The 16,069-nt window shown below is 40.6% G+C and overlaps 1 protein-coding gene across 2 annotated transcripts in view; it reads left to right on the plus strand.

The window, feature by feature from the left end:
* The window catches only part of slc24a3 (solute carrier family 24 member 3), an 88,327-nt gene that overhangs the window by 2,267 nt on the left and 69,991 nt on the right, over positions 1 to 16,069 (plus strand). For both annotated transcript variants that reach the window (XM_038278552.1, XM_038278551.1), the window contains one exon: positions 11,417 to 11,539. In XM_038278552.1, coding sequence (XP_038134480.1) covers positions 11,417 to 11,539 — 123 coding nt within the window. The remainder of the gene's footprint in view (positions 1 to 11,416; positions 11,540 to 16,069) is intronic.

Raw genomic sequence — 16,069 nt, forward strand, 5'->3', positions numbered from 1 at the left:
GTTGCAGGCTAACAAAGAACCCAAAGACTGCCCATTCCCAAGGCGTGGACCCGCTCATCTCGTTCAGTTTGCATGTTTTTAAAACAAAAACAAGTCAACTCAACGCTATTTCTGACATTTTAAATTGAAAAAAAAAGCATCCAGGATGGGAAGCGAAACGTCTTCAAACTTGGAAACAAACTCCAGTGGTTAGTTTTTATCACTTTTTTAAAATAAGTGTCAAATTCAAAACAAAGTCAGAAACAGCATTAATGATCTGGCCCCAAAAGCTAGGCTGAGCCAAATATAAAGCATTAGCAGCAGGTGGATAAGATCAGTGGTAATGGGTAACTGGGCAGAGTTAAGGCCGATTTATAATCAGAAAATAGGTCGTCTCAATGTGTGTCGCAGGGAAGGCAGATTCGCCTCCACCCCTTCTGCAGACACTCTGGTGCACCTCTCAAAAATTGTAGGTGACCTTAGACAGGAGGCTTCTGATTGGTCAATTCTACATCCACTCTGCTCTATGCGTATTTCCTGTTTGGTACCTTACTGGCTTGTTATGTTTGTATGACAGCCATTGTGGAAAACGACTCGTGAATTTGGACCAGCTAGAAGAGAACGCTGAGACCCTTTTTCCACCTGGATCCCCGCTCTTTTTCACCCTCATTTCCCTCCGTTGTCGCACAAACTTGGCCTCACTTCCTCGCCGCCTCTGCCGTATCTAGACCCACAGCTAGTAGGGATGGGAATTGAAAAGCAGTTCCTGTTCAGAACCGGTTCCATGTGTTCCAATTCCCTGTCACCGTTTGGCAGCTCGCGTAACGATTCTCTTAACGATTCCAGTAGGGGTGGGTATTGGCAAAGAAGTCACGATTCGATTCGAATCACGATTCACATGCCACGATGCGATTCTATCACGATGCATCATGATACTTGAAATATTGCGATGCATTGCGATATTTTCACTGAACACTGTAAGAAACTGTTTTTACCTTCTTTGTTTTTAAAGCCAAAATGCATCCAAGCATCTGACTTGAAATGTGATGGAACCGCGGGGCGAATTTTCATAGTGTCCTCCATGTTTTATTTCATATGACTCGTCGCACTATCCCGCGGCCGGAAATGCTTGTGACACAAAGCAGCGGGCGTCAACACATCCGCGGCGACATCTGCTAGACTGGAAGTTGTATTCCACTTGGTTTGGCTGATGTGCGCCAACCATTAATGTATTTTATTTGTAAATTTTTTTTTTTTTATTAATCGATTCTTGCCTTCAAGAATCGATGCAGTAGATCACAAAAATTAGAATCGCGATGCATCGTCATGATGATTATTTTGCACACCCTTAGATTCCAGGCAGTACCAGAGCCGCTCTGGGAAGCATGACTTGTTTCACATTTTTTACGCAAGTTACGCACATGGCATTCATTAAGCAAGTGCATTCAATAGGGTCCCAGCGTTCTCGCGCACCTCGCTTTTCTAGCGGGTCAAACTTCACGAGTCGTTTTCTGCAATTACGGTCATAAAAACAAGCCGACCTCCTGTCTGCAGCACTGTCTGCGGTCAGCTTCAATTTGGGAGGGGTTCAGTGGAGCGTCTGTGGAGGGAGCATCAACCGAACCCTGACATTCCTGTAGAGCTGTAGTATTGTGGACTGCCGATAGGAGGCGAGGAACCGTGCTAGCATGATGTGTAAATGGTTGCAAGGATCCAAGCTAGCTGCTAACTAACTGCTTGCTGATTTCCTCCTCTCCTCTCCTCTCCTCTCCTCTCCTCTCCTCTCCTCTCCTCTCCTCTCCTCTCCTCTCCTCTCCTCTCCTCTCCTCTCCTCTCCTCTCCTCTCCTCTCCCCTCCCCTCCCCTCCCCTCCCCTCCCCTCCCCTCCCCTCTCCTCCCCTCTCCTCTCCTCTCCTCCATTTTGCTGCCGTCTTCCTGAATCCTTTCTGCATATTCTACTATTTTATAGGAAGGGTTTTAATTAGTGTTGCACCGATACCAGTATCGGACGGGGCCCCAATACTGCCCTAAAATGGTGGTATTGGTATCAGCGAGTACCAACAAATAGGGCACCGATACCATTTTGAGAGCCATAAGTTTATTCAACTATTGTCACCCACTCCTGGTAGGCAATAAAAAGTTCTACTGGATTTACTTTGTATTAGATTTTTTCCTGCTTCACAAAGGTAGGCAGCAGCTTGACAAAGCCATAATGGCAATTATTTTACATTATTATGGTATCGGTATCGGCCGATACTGCACAGCCAGGTATCGGGTATCGGTATTGGAGCCAAAAAATGGCATCGGCGCAACACTAGTTTTAATCTAAAACATGATTAATGTGCGCAAATAAGTAGTAAGGAGTTTTATGGGGCTTCAGGAACTTGGGGCCATAGTCAACCACCTAGTTTTACCAATGGAACACTGCCTCATGCCACCAGTGCAGAGCCTAACATAGGCATTTTTAGAACATTGGAAATTGAAAATCCCTCAACAACCCACCTTCACACCAGGACCTGTTATTAAGCCAAGTGTGCCCACCTAAACCTTTTATATCTCAAATTACTGGGATAAAATTGTATTTATCACATTCCTGGAAAATATCTGATAGTCTCTGCAATGGAAAGGAGTCCATGGACTCTTCTAATAAATAAAATCCAATTATTTTATCTATACAAGGCATTTCAGAAAAAAACAAGTGATCTCAACACACTTCACAGAGTCAGGTTAATTAAATCATCCAGACAGATTGGTTAAAAGTTTTCTATCTAAGGAAACTCAGCTGATTAGAACCTGAGTTCACTCCTCTGGGATGATTGTAGAGTCAATGGACAGTCGCTGCCATTGTTTTGTTAAATCCTTCATAACTAGCATGCATGCACATATGCATAGTTCGCTATGGTTACGTAATGACAGTAGAGATTTATGACTTTAAAACTCTGAGTATTCGCTAATAAATACGACAGAAACGTGATAAATGTTTAAAATTGTTGTTCAATATAACAGGGAAGGAGAAACATCCCAACGTGAAACATTAATGTCACTTCTAGGTTTTCTGGCTGTTACTGTAAACGTATTAGCTTTGCATGTTGGTGGAGTAGGGGACAAACATCGGGGATGATAAATCCCCAACAAACTCAATGTGTTTGCTAACTGGCTTAAAGGAATATGAGTTCAGTGTTTATGATGCACATAATAAAGTTATGGGGGAGCAGAGCACTGGGGGGGCTCCTCACAGAGCTAGTTTAATCATTCCTGAATCCTCCGTCGTTTTCATGCAAAAGTTCAGGAAAAATGAAGAGAGAGAGGAGCTGTTGATCTATGGCATGCAACCTTCACAACCTCCTGTTTGCTCTGTGGAGGTAAAGAAAGGTGAGGGGTTCAGACATCCGTTTAGGTCTATTAAATAACTTATTAATTCCATCCAGATCCCTCTTTTGGGTCGGCCTTCTGGTTGGCAGGGTGGAAAAGGGCAGCACGCTCCTGCCGGGCTCCATGAAGGATGAAATGAATTCTGTGGAGCTGCTGCTTTCTGGAAGAATGTGCAGATGTAGCCACAGTGGGAGCCCCTCTTTGTGGCCTGTACTCTTACTCCACTCTCTCCCAAGAGGATTTTGTTTTGGAAAAATGCGAAATTCCGCTTTTAGTGTGTGAATTAGCAGGCGAAATAAACTCACAATTGACACATGTGTGAGTATCAGTAACAGCCTGTGTGGAACATCGGGGTGTCTGTCGACCTGACTGACTGTGAAAGGAGTTTTGATGAAGAAAAAGAAAAGTTCCAGTAGGCCCGTAGATCTACTAGAACCTCTTTAAAAGAGGAACTCATAGAGAATGTGTAGTTCTGTTTATTGTGATTTAATCTCTGAGATAAAAAGAGAAAATATCAAAAGTTGCTCTCATGTTTGCTTTCAGTTATTAAGCAAAAAGCAAAAAGTTTCACATTTTTGTTCTGCCGAGGAGGTTAGATTTGGTTTGTCCCTTTTCAAAATAATCCAAAAAGTTACGGATGGATTTGGCTGAAATCTTCAGAGGTGTGTATTGTGACTGGTAACAAATGATAACATTTTGTTGATGATCCAGATCACTATCTGGATCAGGGAATTTTTAAAAAGACTCTGTGAATACAGGTATTGACTTAAGTTGGAAGTCACAATATGTTGGGTTAAATGAGCTATGTGGCTGAGGTCTGCATTCTCCGAGTGATTTTCTAGTTTTATTTTTATTTATTTTCTGTTTCTATAATCCCTATAACTAAATTTATTAATGTGGAAGGAAATATTTTTAGTTTATTGAGTCAGTATTTAATGCAGCTGGAACATTAAATTGTTAACTAAATAGTTCATTTGGGATATTAAAAAAAATAAATATTTAGCCCTTCATGTTATAGACAGATCATCTAGATCAGAGGTCTTCAACAGGGGGTCCGCGACCCCTAGGGGTCCATGGAGGTACTGCATGGGGGTCACGAACGCTTAGGTCGATTAGACTTTTTTTTTTTTTTATATATTCCCCCCTGAATTTTTTTCCACTAATTGGAATGTCTTTCACATTAACATGAACTCAACACACTGTAGTAAACAGATAAATGGAGGCAGTAGATGTCTTTCAGTCATCAATGCACACATTCAGCGACACACAGGAGCTCTTTCAAGCTGGGCACCGTTTCATTCATAACACCAGTCCCATAGGGTTGTCACGATACTAAACTTTTCAACTCGATACCGATACTAAGGAAAATATTCGATACTCGATACCATTTTCGATACCACAGGGATAAAAACAAAGACTCCAAAATTTAACTGAAATTTTCATTAATAATAAAAATACAATAAACAATAAAAAGAATATTTTAAGGTTGTTTGCTGTGCACAATATTAAGCAAGCTTGGTAAAAACCTTACAAAATTAAAATGAAGTTTTCCTTACTTGGCTATGCTTTGCACACATAGCAATGACACTAGCCAAACCGGTTAAGAAACAAAAATAATTCTCAGCAGCTGCACCTGTTACCAAAAAAACTCTGAAACTGGAAAGTGCACAGAATTATTCAATCACACAGTGTTCAGAAAGTGCATTTTCCTCTATTCTGCACTGTAGATGAATGACTGTTTAGGTGCCACTGGTGGTAGCACTGTATCGATACTTAGGGCTGGGCGATAATTCAATAACGATATATATCGATCGATAGAAAAAAAGAGAGTCGATAAAAGTTCGATAAAAAAGAAACACAGTTTTCCTTCCTTCTCATTGTAGCCTAGCATGTAGGTTTATGCTAGTCACTGCTTCCTCCCAACCAATCACAATCGCGGACCCAGGCATGCCGTCACCAAGCGCCGCCCTCTCAAACCACAACACAGAGCACATGAAGACGTCGCAGCAAGGAGAGGCGGAGGAAATTGTTCCAAAGAAGGGTTTTTGTAGTTCGGCAATCTGGCAGTATTTCGGTCATGGCAAGTCGGACAAAAAACAAACCACAGTCATCTGTAAAATGTCTGGAACCAGTGAAAACGAAGTCTGATAACACAACCAACTTTTTTTTTTTTTTTTTTATCATCTCAGCCGCTCACACCCGCAGGAGTACGAGCTGTGTAGGCCCCGACGCGGTTCTCCTCCGAGGAATCTTCGGAAAATATATATATATTTTCAGTTCTGGGCAGTTTCCCACGTAGTTCTAACAATTGAGATAAAAATGCTGAGGGGCCAGAAACTTCAAAGTAATAACTGAGGTTAAAGCAGGAAACGGCGGCGGCGGGGGGGGGGCATTTATTTATTTGTTATATTTATTTTGGTAACTTTTCTGGTCACTTTAGTTTATTCTTTGTCAGTATTTAATAACATAACCCAGGTCTCTTACGTTATTTTTCTTTAAAACAATTCTGTTATGGTTAAAAAAGTTGGTTAAATAAAGTTTTATTTCGAAGTCTGTGTTTGTGTTTTTTATTAAAATTAAATCATTTAGCAATATTATAAAAAGTCCAGGCAGAGCTGCACATAAAATATGGTTTCAAATCTTTTCAATAATTATCCATATCGATCAATATGCATTTTTTTTTATCGATAAGCTTTTTTTTCTATATCGCCCAGCCCTATCCATACTTTTGAAAATGAGTATTGTATCCGGATACAACGTTTCAGTATCAATACTTTTTTGAGTATCAATACTTTTGACAACCCTACTGTCCCATCAACCAGGAATCAGAATCAGAAATACTTTAATAATCCCAGGGAGAAATTACTTCCATTACATGACTCCATCTGTAATAGAGCGACTCTAGGACCGTTTGATAGAACACAATTTCATACTATATATATATATAAAATTAAGACAGCTGGAGATAGGCACCAGCACCCCTCATGACCCCACTTGGGATTAAGCGTGTAAAGAAAATGTATCGGTGGATGGATATATAATTTGGGCGGTCCATGCTCCATCTCACCATCAGTTTTGGGGTCCTTGGCCTGGAAAATCTGGAGGTCGGCCTGTTTTCCAGTGTAGTCCTGTTTCTCTGACTGTGACTGGCTGGATGTGCTCTCTTCATCCTCTGACATGGGAATTGGCTCGGAGTTCATCTGCCTGGCTGTGTTTCCTGGACGGGGCCGCCTTTTACAGCTGCTTTTTGTATCTCTGCTTCTGTCTCCTTGAATCCCAGTCGGCCTCTGCAGATGGCCGCTCACACTGAGCCTGGTTTCGCTGGAGGTTTCTTCCTGTTAAAAGGGAGTTCTTCCTCTCCACTGTCACTACAAGCATGCTTAGTGTGAGGGATTGTATTTGAGTCGATGCAATCAACTGGTTTTGCTTAAATAGAAAACCTTGAATCAATTTGACTGGATGATCTGGTTGAACTGTAAAGTGCCTTGAGATGACTTGTGTTGTGAATTGGCGCTATAGAAATAAACTGAATTAAAAACGTTGAAGACCCCTGCTCTAGATACAAAAAAGGAGGTTTTTAAGAAAATTGCCACTTATTGACGGTAGTTGATCGATAAGATCAATCAATCTTAGATTAATTGACTACTCGATAACTTGTCTCCCTAATAATGTATCTTATCTTATAATCAATCCTCTTCACAAGGCCGGCAAGGGCTGCAGTGTTTTTGATGTTCTTCTAGGTGATCTTCTTGATTAGTTGGTTTTGTTTTCTTCATTTGCTGATAATTATCACTCAATCTGTGTCATTGCAGTCTTTGTGTCTAATGTGTTCTTGAATTGCTGTAAATTAGTTGGTTGCTTTTTGCTTGTTGAGGTCTTTTCTTCTTGCTCTTCTTTTCTGGAGTCTTTTCTGGTGAGTTGTGTGTGTCTATTGAAGCTGCACCAAAACAATAGCTGAACACAAAGGGGTCCACCCCTGTGGAACGGGGGGTCGTTTGGTTTCTATTGTTAGTGGGGCATTACAGGCTAATGCCGATCGGAGGTCACTAAAATTAGTGTTGCTGATAAAAGAGGCCAATTGACCCCTGTTCCAAAGGGTTGGAGCCCTTCGTTCATTTAAATTAGCATGTTTTAAAAACAAAAACAAGGTTTTGTTGGGCTACTGTATAAAACCTCGAACTCAACGCTATTCCTGAGATTTTGAACTGAAAGAGCTTCCTAGATGGGGAGCAAAACATCTTTAAACTTGGAAACAAAGTCCATTGGATTGTTTTTAATTTTTTATTTTTTTTTTTAATGACTATGAATGACTGAGAACCTTCACCAGCAACTCATCAATCAAAACAGGAAGTAAACACGATACCTCTCTCCAGCAGTAGCACCCTGTGCTGGAGAACCAACAGCGAGTGACTGTATAATAGGAAATAGTGAAATATTGATATTTTTTGGGTTAGAAGGAGGGTGAGTGTTATATACAGGTCTTTTTTTGTGGCGTTCCATAGTAAATTCATTAAGAATAGATTTATAGAAGTTTAATCACTGATCTAAAATCAGACTGGATGGGCAACCCTTTTTTTTGCAACATCTTCCAGGTCATTCTGGAAGATAATTCTGGTTCCCACACTGTGTAGAGAAGGCCAGACATCTGGTTATATCAATTCAGCTAGTATAAGGACTGACCTGGTGTCTCCACGTAATGGGATGTGCTGCCTCTGAGGGAGGCGCCCAGGGTTCACCCTGATCAGATGCCAGGGAACTGGAACAATTAGTGGGATTGAAAGTGGTTGTGAAGGAGGAAGAGTGAGATAAGATTTGTAAGATAGGGACAAAAAGGAAGAGATGAAATAAAATATGATGAGGCGGTTGGAGGGTTGGGTCAAGAGCTGAACACAAATCATCTAAGTTGTTATGACAATTCACCTGCCATGGCTCCTGGTGGTGGTCAGGGGGTCCGCGGTTGCTGTATATGAATGTGTGTGTGTGTGTGAATAGATGAGGACTGGATGTATTTGTCAGTCTTGGTTCTGTTATTTTCTTTTGAGTATTCAGTTTTACTTTGCTCCATGTTTTCTAGTTTTATTGGTTTAATTCCTATTGTTCCGTTTTCTGGTTATATTTCAGTTCTTAGGTTTGTATTTGTTTCCCTCTGTTGCCCTGTTGTGTTGGCCTCCTTTTCCTTAGAATCCTCTCTTCACACCTCGCAAACGGCGGTAGAAATTCTTCCCCTGTTGTGTTGGCCTCCTTTTCCTTAGAATCCTCTCTTCACACCTCGCAAACGGCGGTAGAAATTCTTCCCCAACGCACCACTCCTTGCTTTCTACTTCGTAGGGATCAAGTCCGTTTATGAAGCCCATCTTTTGCAGATAACGGTCCCTGGCTTCCCTCTGCAGTGTGTCTCGGTATATTCCGCATCCTTTCTTCGCTTTTAACATCGCTGTTTACTCGTCTTTCTGCTCTGTCTCTATGCTGTTTTAGGTCTTTGTTTACCGTAGCAACTAGCTACCAATATGGCGGCGTACCCAGAATGCAACGCGCTGTGCCCGAGCCTTATTATTTGTGAATAATAATTTACCTTAATTGATCTCACATTGGAAGCAGTTGGCTGCCATCATGCGGCGCCCGGGGAGAAATCTTGGGCTGTGTTCGAATTTATGGGCTGCCATTCAAGGAACTGGATCGGATCCTTTGAAGTAAGGAGACCCGAAGAGGTCCAGTTTTCTCTGACCTACGCTCTGTCGCCTAGCAACTGTGACAGTTGAAACACAAAGCAGGAAAAGAATGAATACCAAACTTTTCAAAATTTTTATTTTTTAATTTTTTTTATTGTAAAGTGTTCTTAAATTACAGCCAGGCCCATTTACACAGTAACAGATAAAAACCTTTAGATAAACCAAACATTCCCTGCTTCCTGTCTGACTTAATAAACACTAAAACTACTATTTTCATTAATTTCAGATGGAAATATTCCCAGAAGTATTCATACTTATATTAAACTGAAATTCCAATATTCACCACTTTTCGGAGCCAAGTAGCTTTTTCTTCTGATCATGGAGCAGCCAGCTTGCTTGGTCTCGCAATGAATCCTGGGATATCCAAGGATAGCGAGGATACATCGGACCCATCCTTCAGATCGGGCATAAAGAAGGATGCATTTTTAGGCCGCATGACGAGGAGTCTTGGAATCCAACCAGACCTTCGCGCTGCGTTATGATGTAATCGACCTTGAGTGATGCATCCCATAAATTCGAACAGAGCCACGGTTTAAGGGTTTTGCTCAGGAACCCAGAGTGGAGGCAGTGGGATTCAAACCAGGTTTTTTCAACCTTCTCAGAGCTCAAGCACACTGCTCTAACCACTAGGTGAACACTCCCCAATATATATAGCAGAATAGTTGTTTAGGTGAAAGTAGTATAGTATATCTGTCATGATGGGTCAAAGAGGCTAGCCCATATGCAGAACACAACGGAGACTGGATAAAAGTTTAACAGAGTTTATTGAGGTTTCACAAAAACACACGATAATGAACTGGGTCTGGAAATGGTTCGGGCTGGTTACTGAAGTCTTGACTGGGACCAGAGACTGTTGGTTAGCAGAGTTCAGAAGGAGCTAAAGCGTCTAGCTTCAGACTTAACATGGCTGACCTTGATCTGAGCTTCCAGCTCTTCACAGAGAACAGCAGGGGATATCCACATAGGAAATCTTCAGGTTGACTCCACATAGGAATCTTCAGGTTGGCTCACCAGGGCTGATTAGCAGGTTAAGCTCTCCCAGAGCTTCAGGCCAAAGAGACAGGTTTCCAGTGAGGCAGCTCACCCAGAGCTTCAGACTAGCGACAGGTTTCCAAACTAAGATCAACACTGCGGCGAGGAAGCAAGGTCTGGCAGGTGTTTATAAAGGGAAGTTCTCCTAATGAGTAGATGCTTCTCAGGTGTGCTGGAAGATTCCAGCACTAGGAGACCCATGGCACACTCTGCTGGAGACAGGGGGTAATTTCCAGATCCCAACAGTAACTCCAGCCCTAAGAGAAAAACAACAAAAAAGCAGAAGAGGATCCTCGGCGCCCTCTGGTGGGCAAGCCTGAAGATCCCAACAATATCACTGAAAATCAACAGATGATGCCCCATAGCAAGTTCTCACTTTGACATTTGCCAAAACTTGCACATTATTCTGCCTTCTTATGGGGTGAATTATTCTTTCTATCATTTTTGCAAGCAAAGAAAATTTTGGCTAATGGAAAAAAAAAATCTATCCAGAAATAAAACTTGGAAAACAATTTAGAGTCTGAGAGGAACTGTTCTTTTTTCAGAATTTGTGTTTTCAAATTATTTACTTTTTCTTTTCAAGATTTTATATTTTTTTAATTTTGACTTTTTTAAACTTAAATTTTAAGATATTATATTTTCTTTACAGGTTTTAAGACCACTCAAACTTTACTTGTTGGCCTACTTTGATTGGCCGTTATACATTTTTGCAGTCCATGAAGAATTGAATGAAATTCTCCCATTTCAATAAATCATATTTATGTTTGATACAGCAGTGATGATATGTCTTTGGTTTTCCGTCCAACATTTTTAGTGCTTGCTTTTTGTTTTCCATCAATTCAACTGGATTTGATTAATCTTTGCAGGCAGATATCCAACTTGTCATCATTATGGGACAAAATCATTGCATCAACATATATCTTAGCTGCTTCATGCATCAAATTATCATTCAAATAGCAGAAGTTGTTTTGATTACAGTTCATTCCATTTCCAAGTCTTCTCAATATGAATTTTAAAATAAAGTATTTGGTTTTTTGCAACATCTAAATGCTTGAATTCATGTACCACTGTTAGCTGACTGGGTTGGACCATAATTCAACACCTGAAGGCAACCTTGCATATAAAACTCCTACCGGTACTCATTTGATGGTGCATAATATTGAAACTTTGAAACAGAATCAGCTTTCTTGGCCTGGTTTGTGTTTAAGAGCAAGGAGTTGAGCTTTAGTCACTATCCCTTATCAGCATCAATTCAAACAATGATGTATAAAAGTTAAACCTACTAAAATCTCCTCCACCATCCAGATTTTGACCTGTCGATCGAGGGCCAGGAGAGACGCGTAGGACGAAAGCTCCTACAGGAGATGTACAACAGCAGCCAGGAGGAAGTGGAGATTGATGAGGGACCAAAGAACTGCACCATCCCAGGTAAGGCGGCATGAAGGAAAGAGGACAAACCTTTCTTTGCCCTAGAATAGAGAGGAGGCTAAAATAAGAAAAGCAAAAATGGGAAAGAATTGTCCTCTCCCTTTTTCCATTCTTTGGTCCCCCTAATGTAGAGTAACCTATTTGGTTCAGTCATATGATTCCCCGTGACTGCAGCAGTCGATGACGCTCCAGCTGCCTCTGTGGTTTTCACAGCCCTCGACACTTTTTAGGATTATTCTCACCTTTTTTTCTCTCCATTGAACGGGTTATCTTCTTCACACCATCCTTCCTCCACTTTATTACATGTTTCTACTCTGATGTTGCCTCAACAATGACATACATAAAGAATGATCAATGTTTTCTCACATAGTAACCTCAATGTGTTTAAATGGGATCTTAGATGATCAAGTTACTTTAAGTTGTTTATAATTCTGAAACAGAAGGAAAAAAAACAACTAATCTTCTTGCCTAAGAAAATCAGAAAACGGAGGATGACATTTTTAACCAGTTGATACTTTGCTTAATAAATGAAGCTTGACATTAAATGCAAAGAACACATGGGCATTAATTTAGGAAAACTTTCTAGAAATGTTTCAAGTATTTCTCATATATTTAGGTCTGGAGTTTAAATATGTCAATATTTTTTACCAAACCTCTGTTGGAGTTTCATTTTTCATTGTCCCTGGTTATGAAAAATATCATATAATGCTGCCACCAACAAGTTTCAGTGAAGAAATAGTATTTTTGTTATGATGTTTAATGTTACTTATGCTTTACACAGTGTTTAGCGAATAGAACAAAAAGTTTAAAGTCTGTCTCCTCTGATCAGGACAGCTTCTACTTTATGCGCTACATCATTTTCATGGCAGTATGAGAAGTGAAAGAAGAAGATAAAGGCCTCTGAAGAGAGAAACAAAACAGATATTTTCACACAATGGCGTACACTGAAAGCCCAGGTGGGGCTTCCCACTGATGCCTCGGTTGCAAAGTTTCTTCTTGGGAGGTCAAGTTTGGCATGCTATTTGGAGAAATCAATTTCATCACTGCTAGTAAAATGAGGAGAAATGGGCTTGTGCACGCTCTCACACGCGCTTAATAGGCATTCTCTCTCAGGAGCAGTTACAGGGTTGTGCATGTGCATTTTTTATTAAAATGGAGAGGGAGGATCTTTTCAAAAATTCATGAAAATGCACTATAATTTTTTAGACTTCTTCTGTCACTTTCTTGTTTTTCTTCTGTACAGGCCAGACCTTGTGAGTATGAAACTTAATGTGTTTATGAGTTGTTACTTTATGTTGCTTCATATTTAATCATGCAACATTTGTACAGTCATTTGTTGTAGCTTTCAGAACATTGTAAAACACATGAAATTATTCGAAATTGTCAAAAACTTACCAAATTAGTGCCAGACCTGGTACCTCTGTTGATTTCTGTTCTGAGGAATAATGATTGGTTAACATCTAGTGTTGCAATACCGATACCAGTATAGGGCAGGGCCCCGATCCAGCACTAAAATGGTGGTATCGGTATCAGTACCAACAAATAGGGCATTGATACCATTTTGAGAGCCAAAAGTTTATTCAACTATTTTCACCCATTCCAGGTAGGCAATAAAAAGTTCTACTGGATTCACTTTGTATTAGTCTTTTTCCTGCTTTACAAAGGTAGGCAGCAGCTTGACAAAGCCATGAAGGCAATTATTTTACATCCAAGTATTATGCAGATCTTCACATATACACACACATCAATTTCAACAGATGGTATCGGTATCGGCTAATACTGCACTGCCAAGTATCGGGTATCGGTATCGGCTAATACCGCACTGCCAGGTATCAGGTATCGGTATCGGGGCCAAAAAATTGTATCGGCGCAACACAATTAAAGGAGAAGTTCGGTTTTTTACACTTTAAGCCCATTTTCTGTAGTGTCCAGGATGAAATCGAATGATCGACACCAAAATTTTGACAATTGGTCCTGTCTCTGCTTTTTGGCTCATTTAGAATCACCCCCTGGCTGCTTTAGAATGGCTAGCATAGAGCATGTCCGATAATGTCCTTAAAACAACCTTAAACGTTCTTTTTTTAAAATATGCTACTCACCGTGTCGTCAGCGCTGTTCAATGACGTTCCAAAAAAAGTTTCGTGAAGAAAAAACGTTCCTGTAGTGTTTTATTTAGCATTTTGTAAATCCCATTGAGTTCTGTAGGAATAGTCAATATTCCGCTGCCACCGGAAACGGAAATGGGGCCTGTTTACACAGTTGTAGTCTTTTCGCTTCACTCTGTGTACTCCGACGTCGAGAATCAAGAATCCACCTTTCATATTCCATTTTCTGAGTTTTTTAATGTGTTTAACAGAGACGTTAGCACCTCGACGTCGGAGTACACAGAGTGAAGCGAAAAGACTACAACTGTGTAAACAGGCCCCATTTCCGTTTCCGGTGGCGGCGGAATATTGACTATTCCTACAGAACTCAATGGGATTTACAAAATGCTAAATAAAACACTACAGGAACGTTTTTTCTTTACGAAACTTTTTTTGGAACGTCATTGAACAGCGCTGACGACCCGGTGAGTAGCATATTTTAAAAAAAGAACGTTTAAGGTTGTTTTAAGGACATTATCGGACATGCTCTATGCTAGCCATTCTAAAGCAGCCAGGGGGTGATTCTAAATGAGCCAAAAAGCAGAGACAGGAGCAATTGTCAAACTTTTGGTGTCGATCATTCGATTTCATCCTGGACACTACAGAAAATGGGCTTAAAGTGTAAAAAACCGAACTTCTCCTTTAACATCTGTACTTTGGGCTCCTGGGTACTTGATAGCTCCCTAATGGAGAAAATCCCAGCAGCCATTCCTAGCTGCTTCTCTGCTTTGCGACCTTGAACGGGAGCTGCCATGATTGCCATTTGTGAAACTCAGAGAGAGAAAGGTACAGATAGTCGTTGTTGCAGCTCTCTGGTTTTGGAAAGTAGGCTGCATGCCCAACGTAACTTTGAAGAGAGTTTGGAGAATGTTGTCCATCCCTCTGCCTGCAGGGCGAGACGTTCAGGTGATTTCCCCAATGTGGCCCTCTCTAGGTCCGCAGTAAAAGAAAAAGGTCTCAAGGGATCTCAAGGGGTCTCAAGGCTTTGCAGAAAGTTCGACCGGGTGGTCTCAGGATGTCCTTTGAAATTCCTTTCTTGTTGGACTGTCTTGCAGAAAGTTCTCAGTCTGGAAAGCAAACCAGCATCCTGTTTCCAGTGTATGATTCTATTATTCTCATTGGCCTGCTTGGCCCAACACGTCACAAGATATTTCGAACAGGGTAATTTCTATATATAATCATATCTTGGTACCATAGTTCCTCAGCTCTTCCATCCTTTTTTGCATCTTCGGATAACAGATTAAACAGCGCTGTGAGTTGTTTAAAGCTAAGGGTATCATTTAAGGACCTAACCATACTTTACATATCTGCACTCCTGATTGCTCTGCAGGGTCTTACTGATGCTGTTTTTTTCTTCTTCAATGTTTTCTGACAAACTTCTCAGCCCAGAAGAAGAACTGCAACATTTATGCAAAAATAAAACTATGCACAGTTTGATTCTGTTTGCTTATGACCTCTGAAAGCAGTTGATTCAGCAGACATCTGAATGATGCACTACTTTGTTTGGCCATATCACAAAAAAACTGCACTAAATTACAGAAAAACAGGTGGTTGACAAAATGCCGGAACGGTTCTGGCAGTGTGAAAACTTTTCCAATAAAAAGTAATTTCTCCAAGGATGACTATAGGAATATTCCAAAGAATGAGCTCATTGATTTGAGATGGTTGGACTTCATTTGGAAGGATTGGGGGGGGGGTCCCTCATAGGTTCATTATACAAATGGAACGTCATCACTTTCCCAAGGTTACCTGGCTTTATCTATAAACGGAGGACGGGGTCAAAGTTCACCTTGTCTCTTCTCCCTTGCTGATGACGCAGGAGCTGCTCCTTTTTTTCCTTTTGTTGCTAAATTTAAAGCAGCAGCCCAACCCATGGCTTTAACCCCTGCTACCCTCATGAGGACGGTGTAGTTCCTGCTCAGTAACCTCTATTTTCTAAAAGTCATGTCCTGCTTTGGTGGCCTGTCCTCTTGAGACATTGAAAACCGTATTGGGGTGATTGTCATCCTTCGCCTGATAATTAAGTGGAATAAGTTATTAAAAACTAATAGATTATTGAAGTTGAGTAAAATAAAAACAGCCCATACCAATGTTTTTAAAAAAAATTAATTGTAATGCTTTCTGTTGTAGGGTTTTATGACAAAAGCTTGACATGAGTTTTTTTGCTCAGCAGCCACAGTGCCTAGAAGTTTTCTGAAGTTACCAACTACTTAATATTATCTCTAGCCACAATTTAATGTTTTATATAATTAAAGTTGGCTATGGCATGCTAAAGATTTCTTGAAATTGATTTACAACTTTTTTTTTAAATGTGCACAAGGCTACTTAAACTGTTCAAGATTACAAGGCCCTATTTCACAAAGCATGGTTAGTGGCAATCCAGGGT

Source organism: Cyprinodon tularosa, unplaced genomic scaffold (assembly GCF_016077235.1).
Source record: "Cyprinodon tularosa strain WSP-4 unplaced genomic scaffold, ASM1607723v1 ctg142, whole genome shotgun sequence".
Classification (NCBI taxonomy): Eukaryota; Metazoa; Chordata; class Actinopteri; order Cyprinodontiformes; family Cyprinodontidae; genus Cyprinodon; species Cyprinodon tularosa.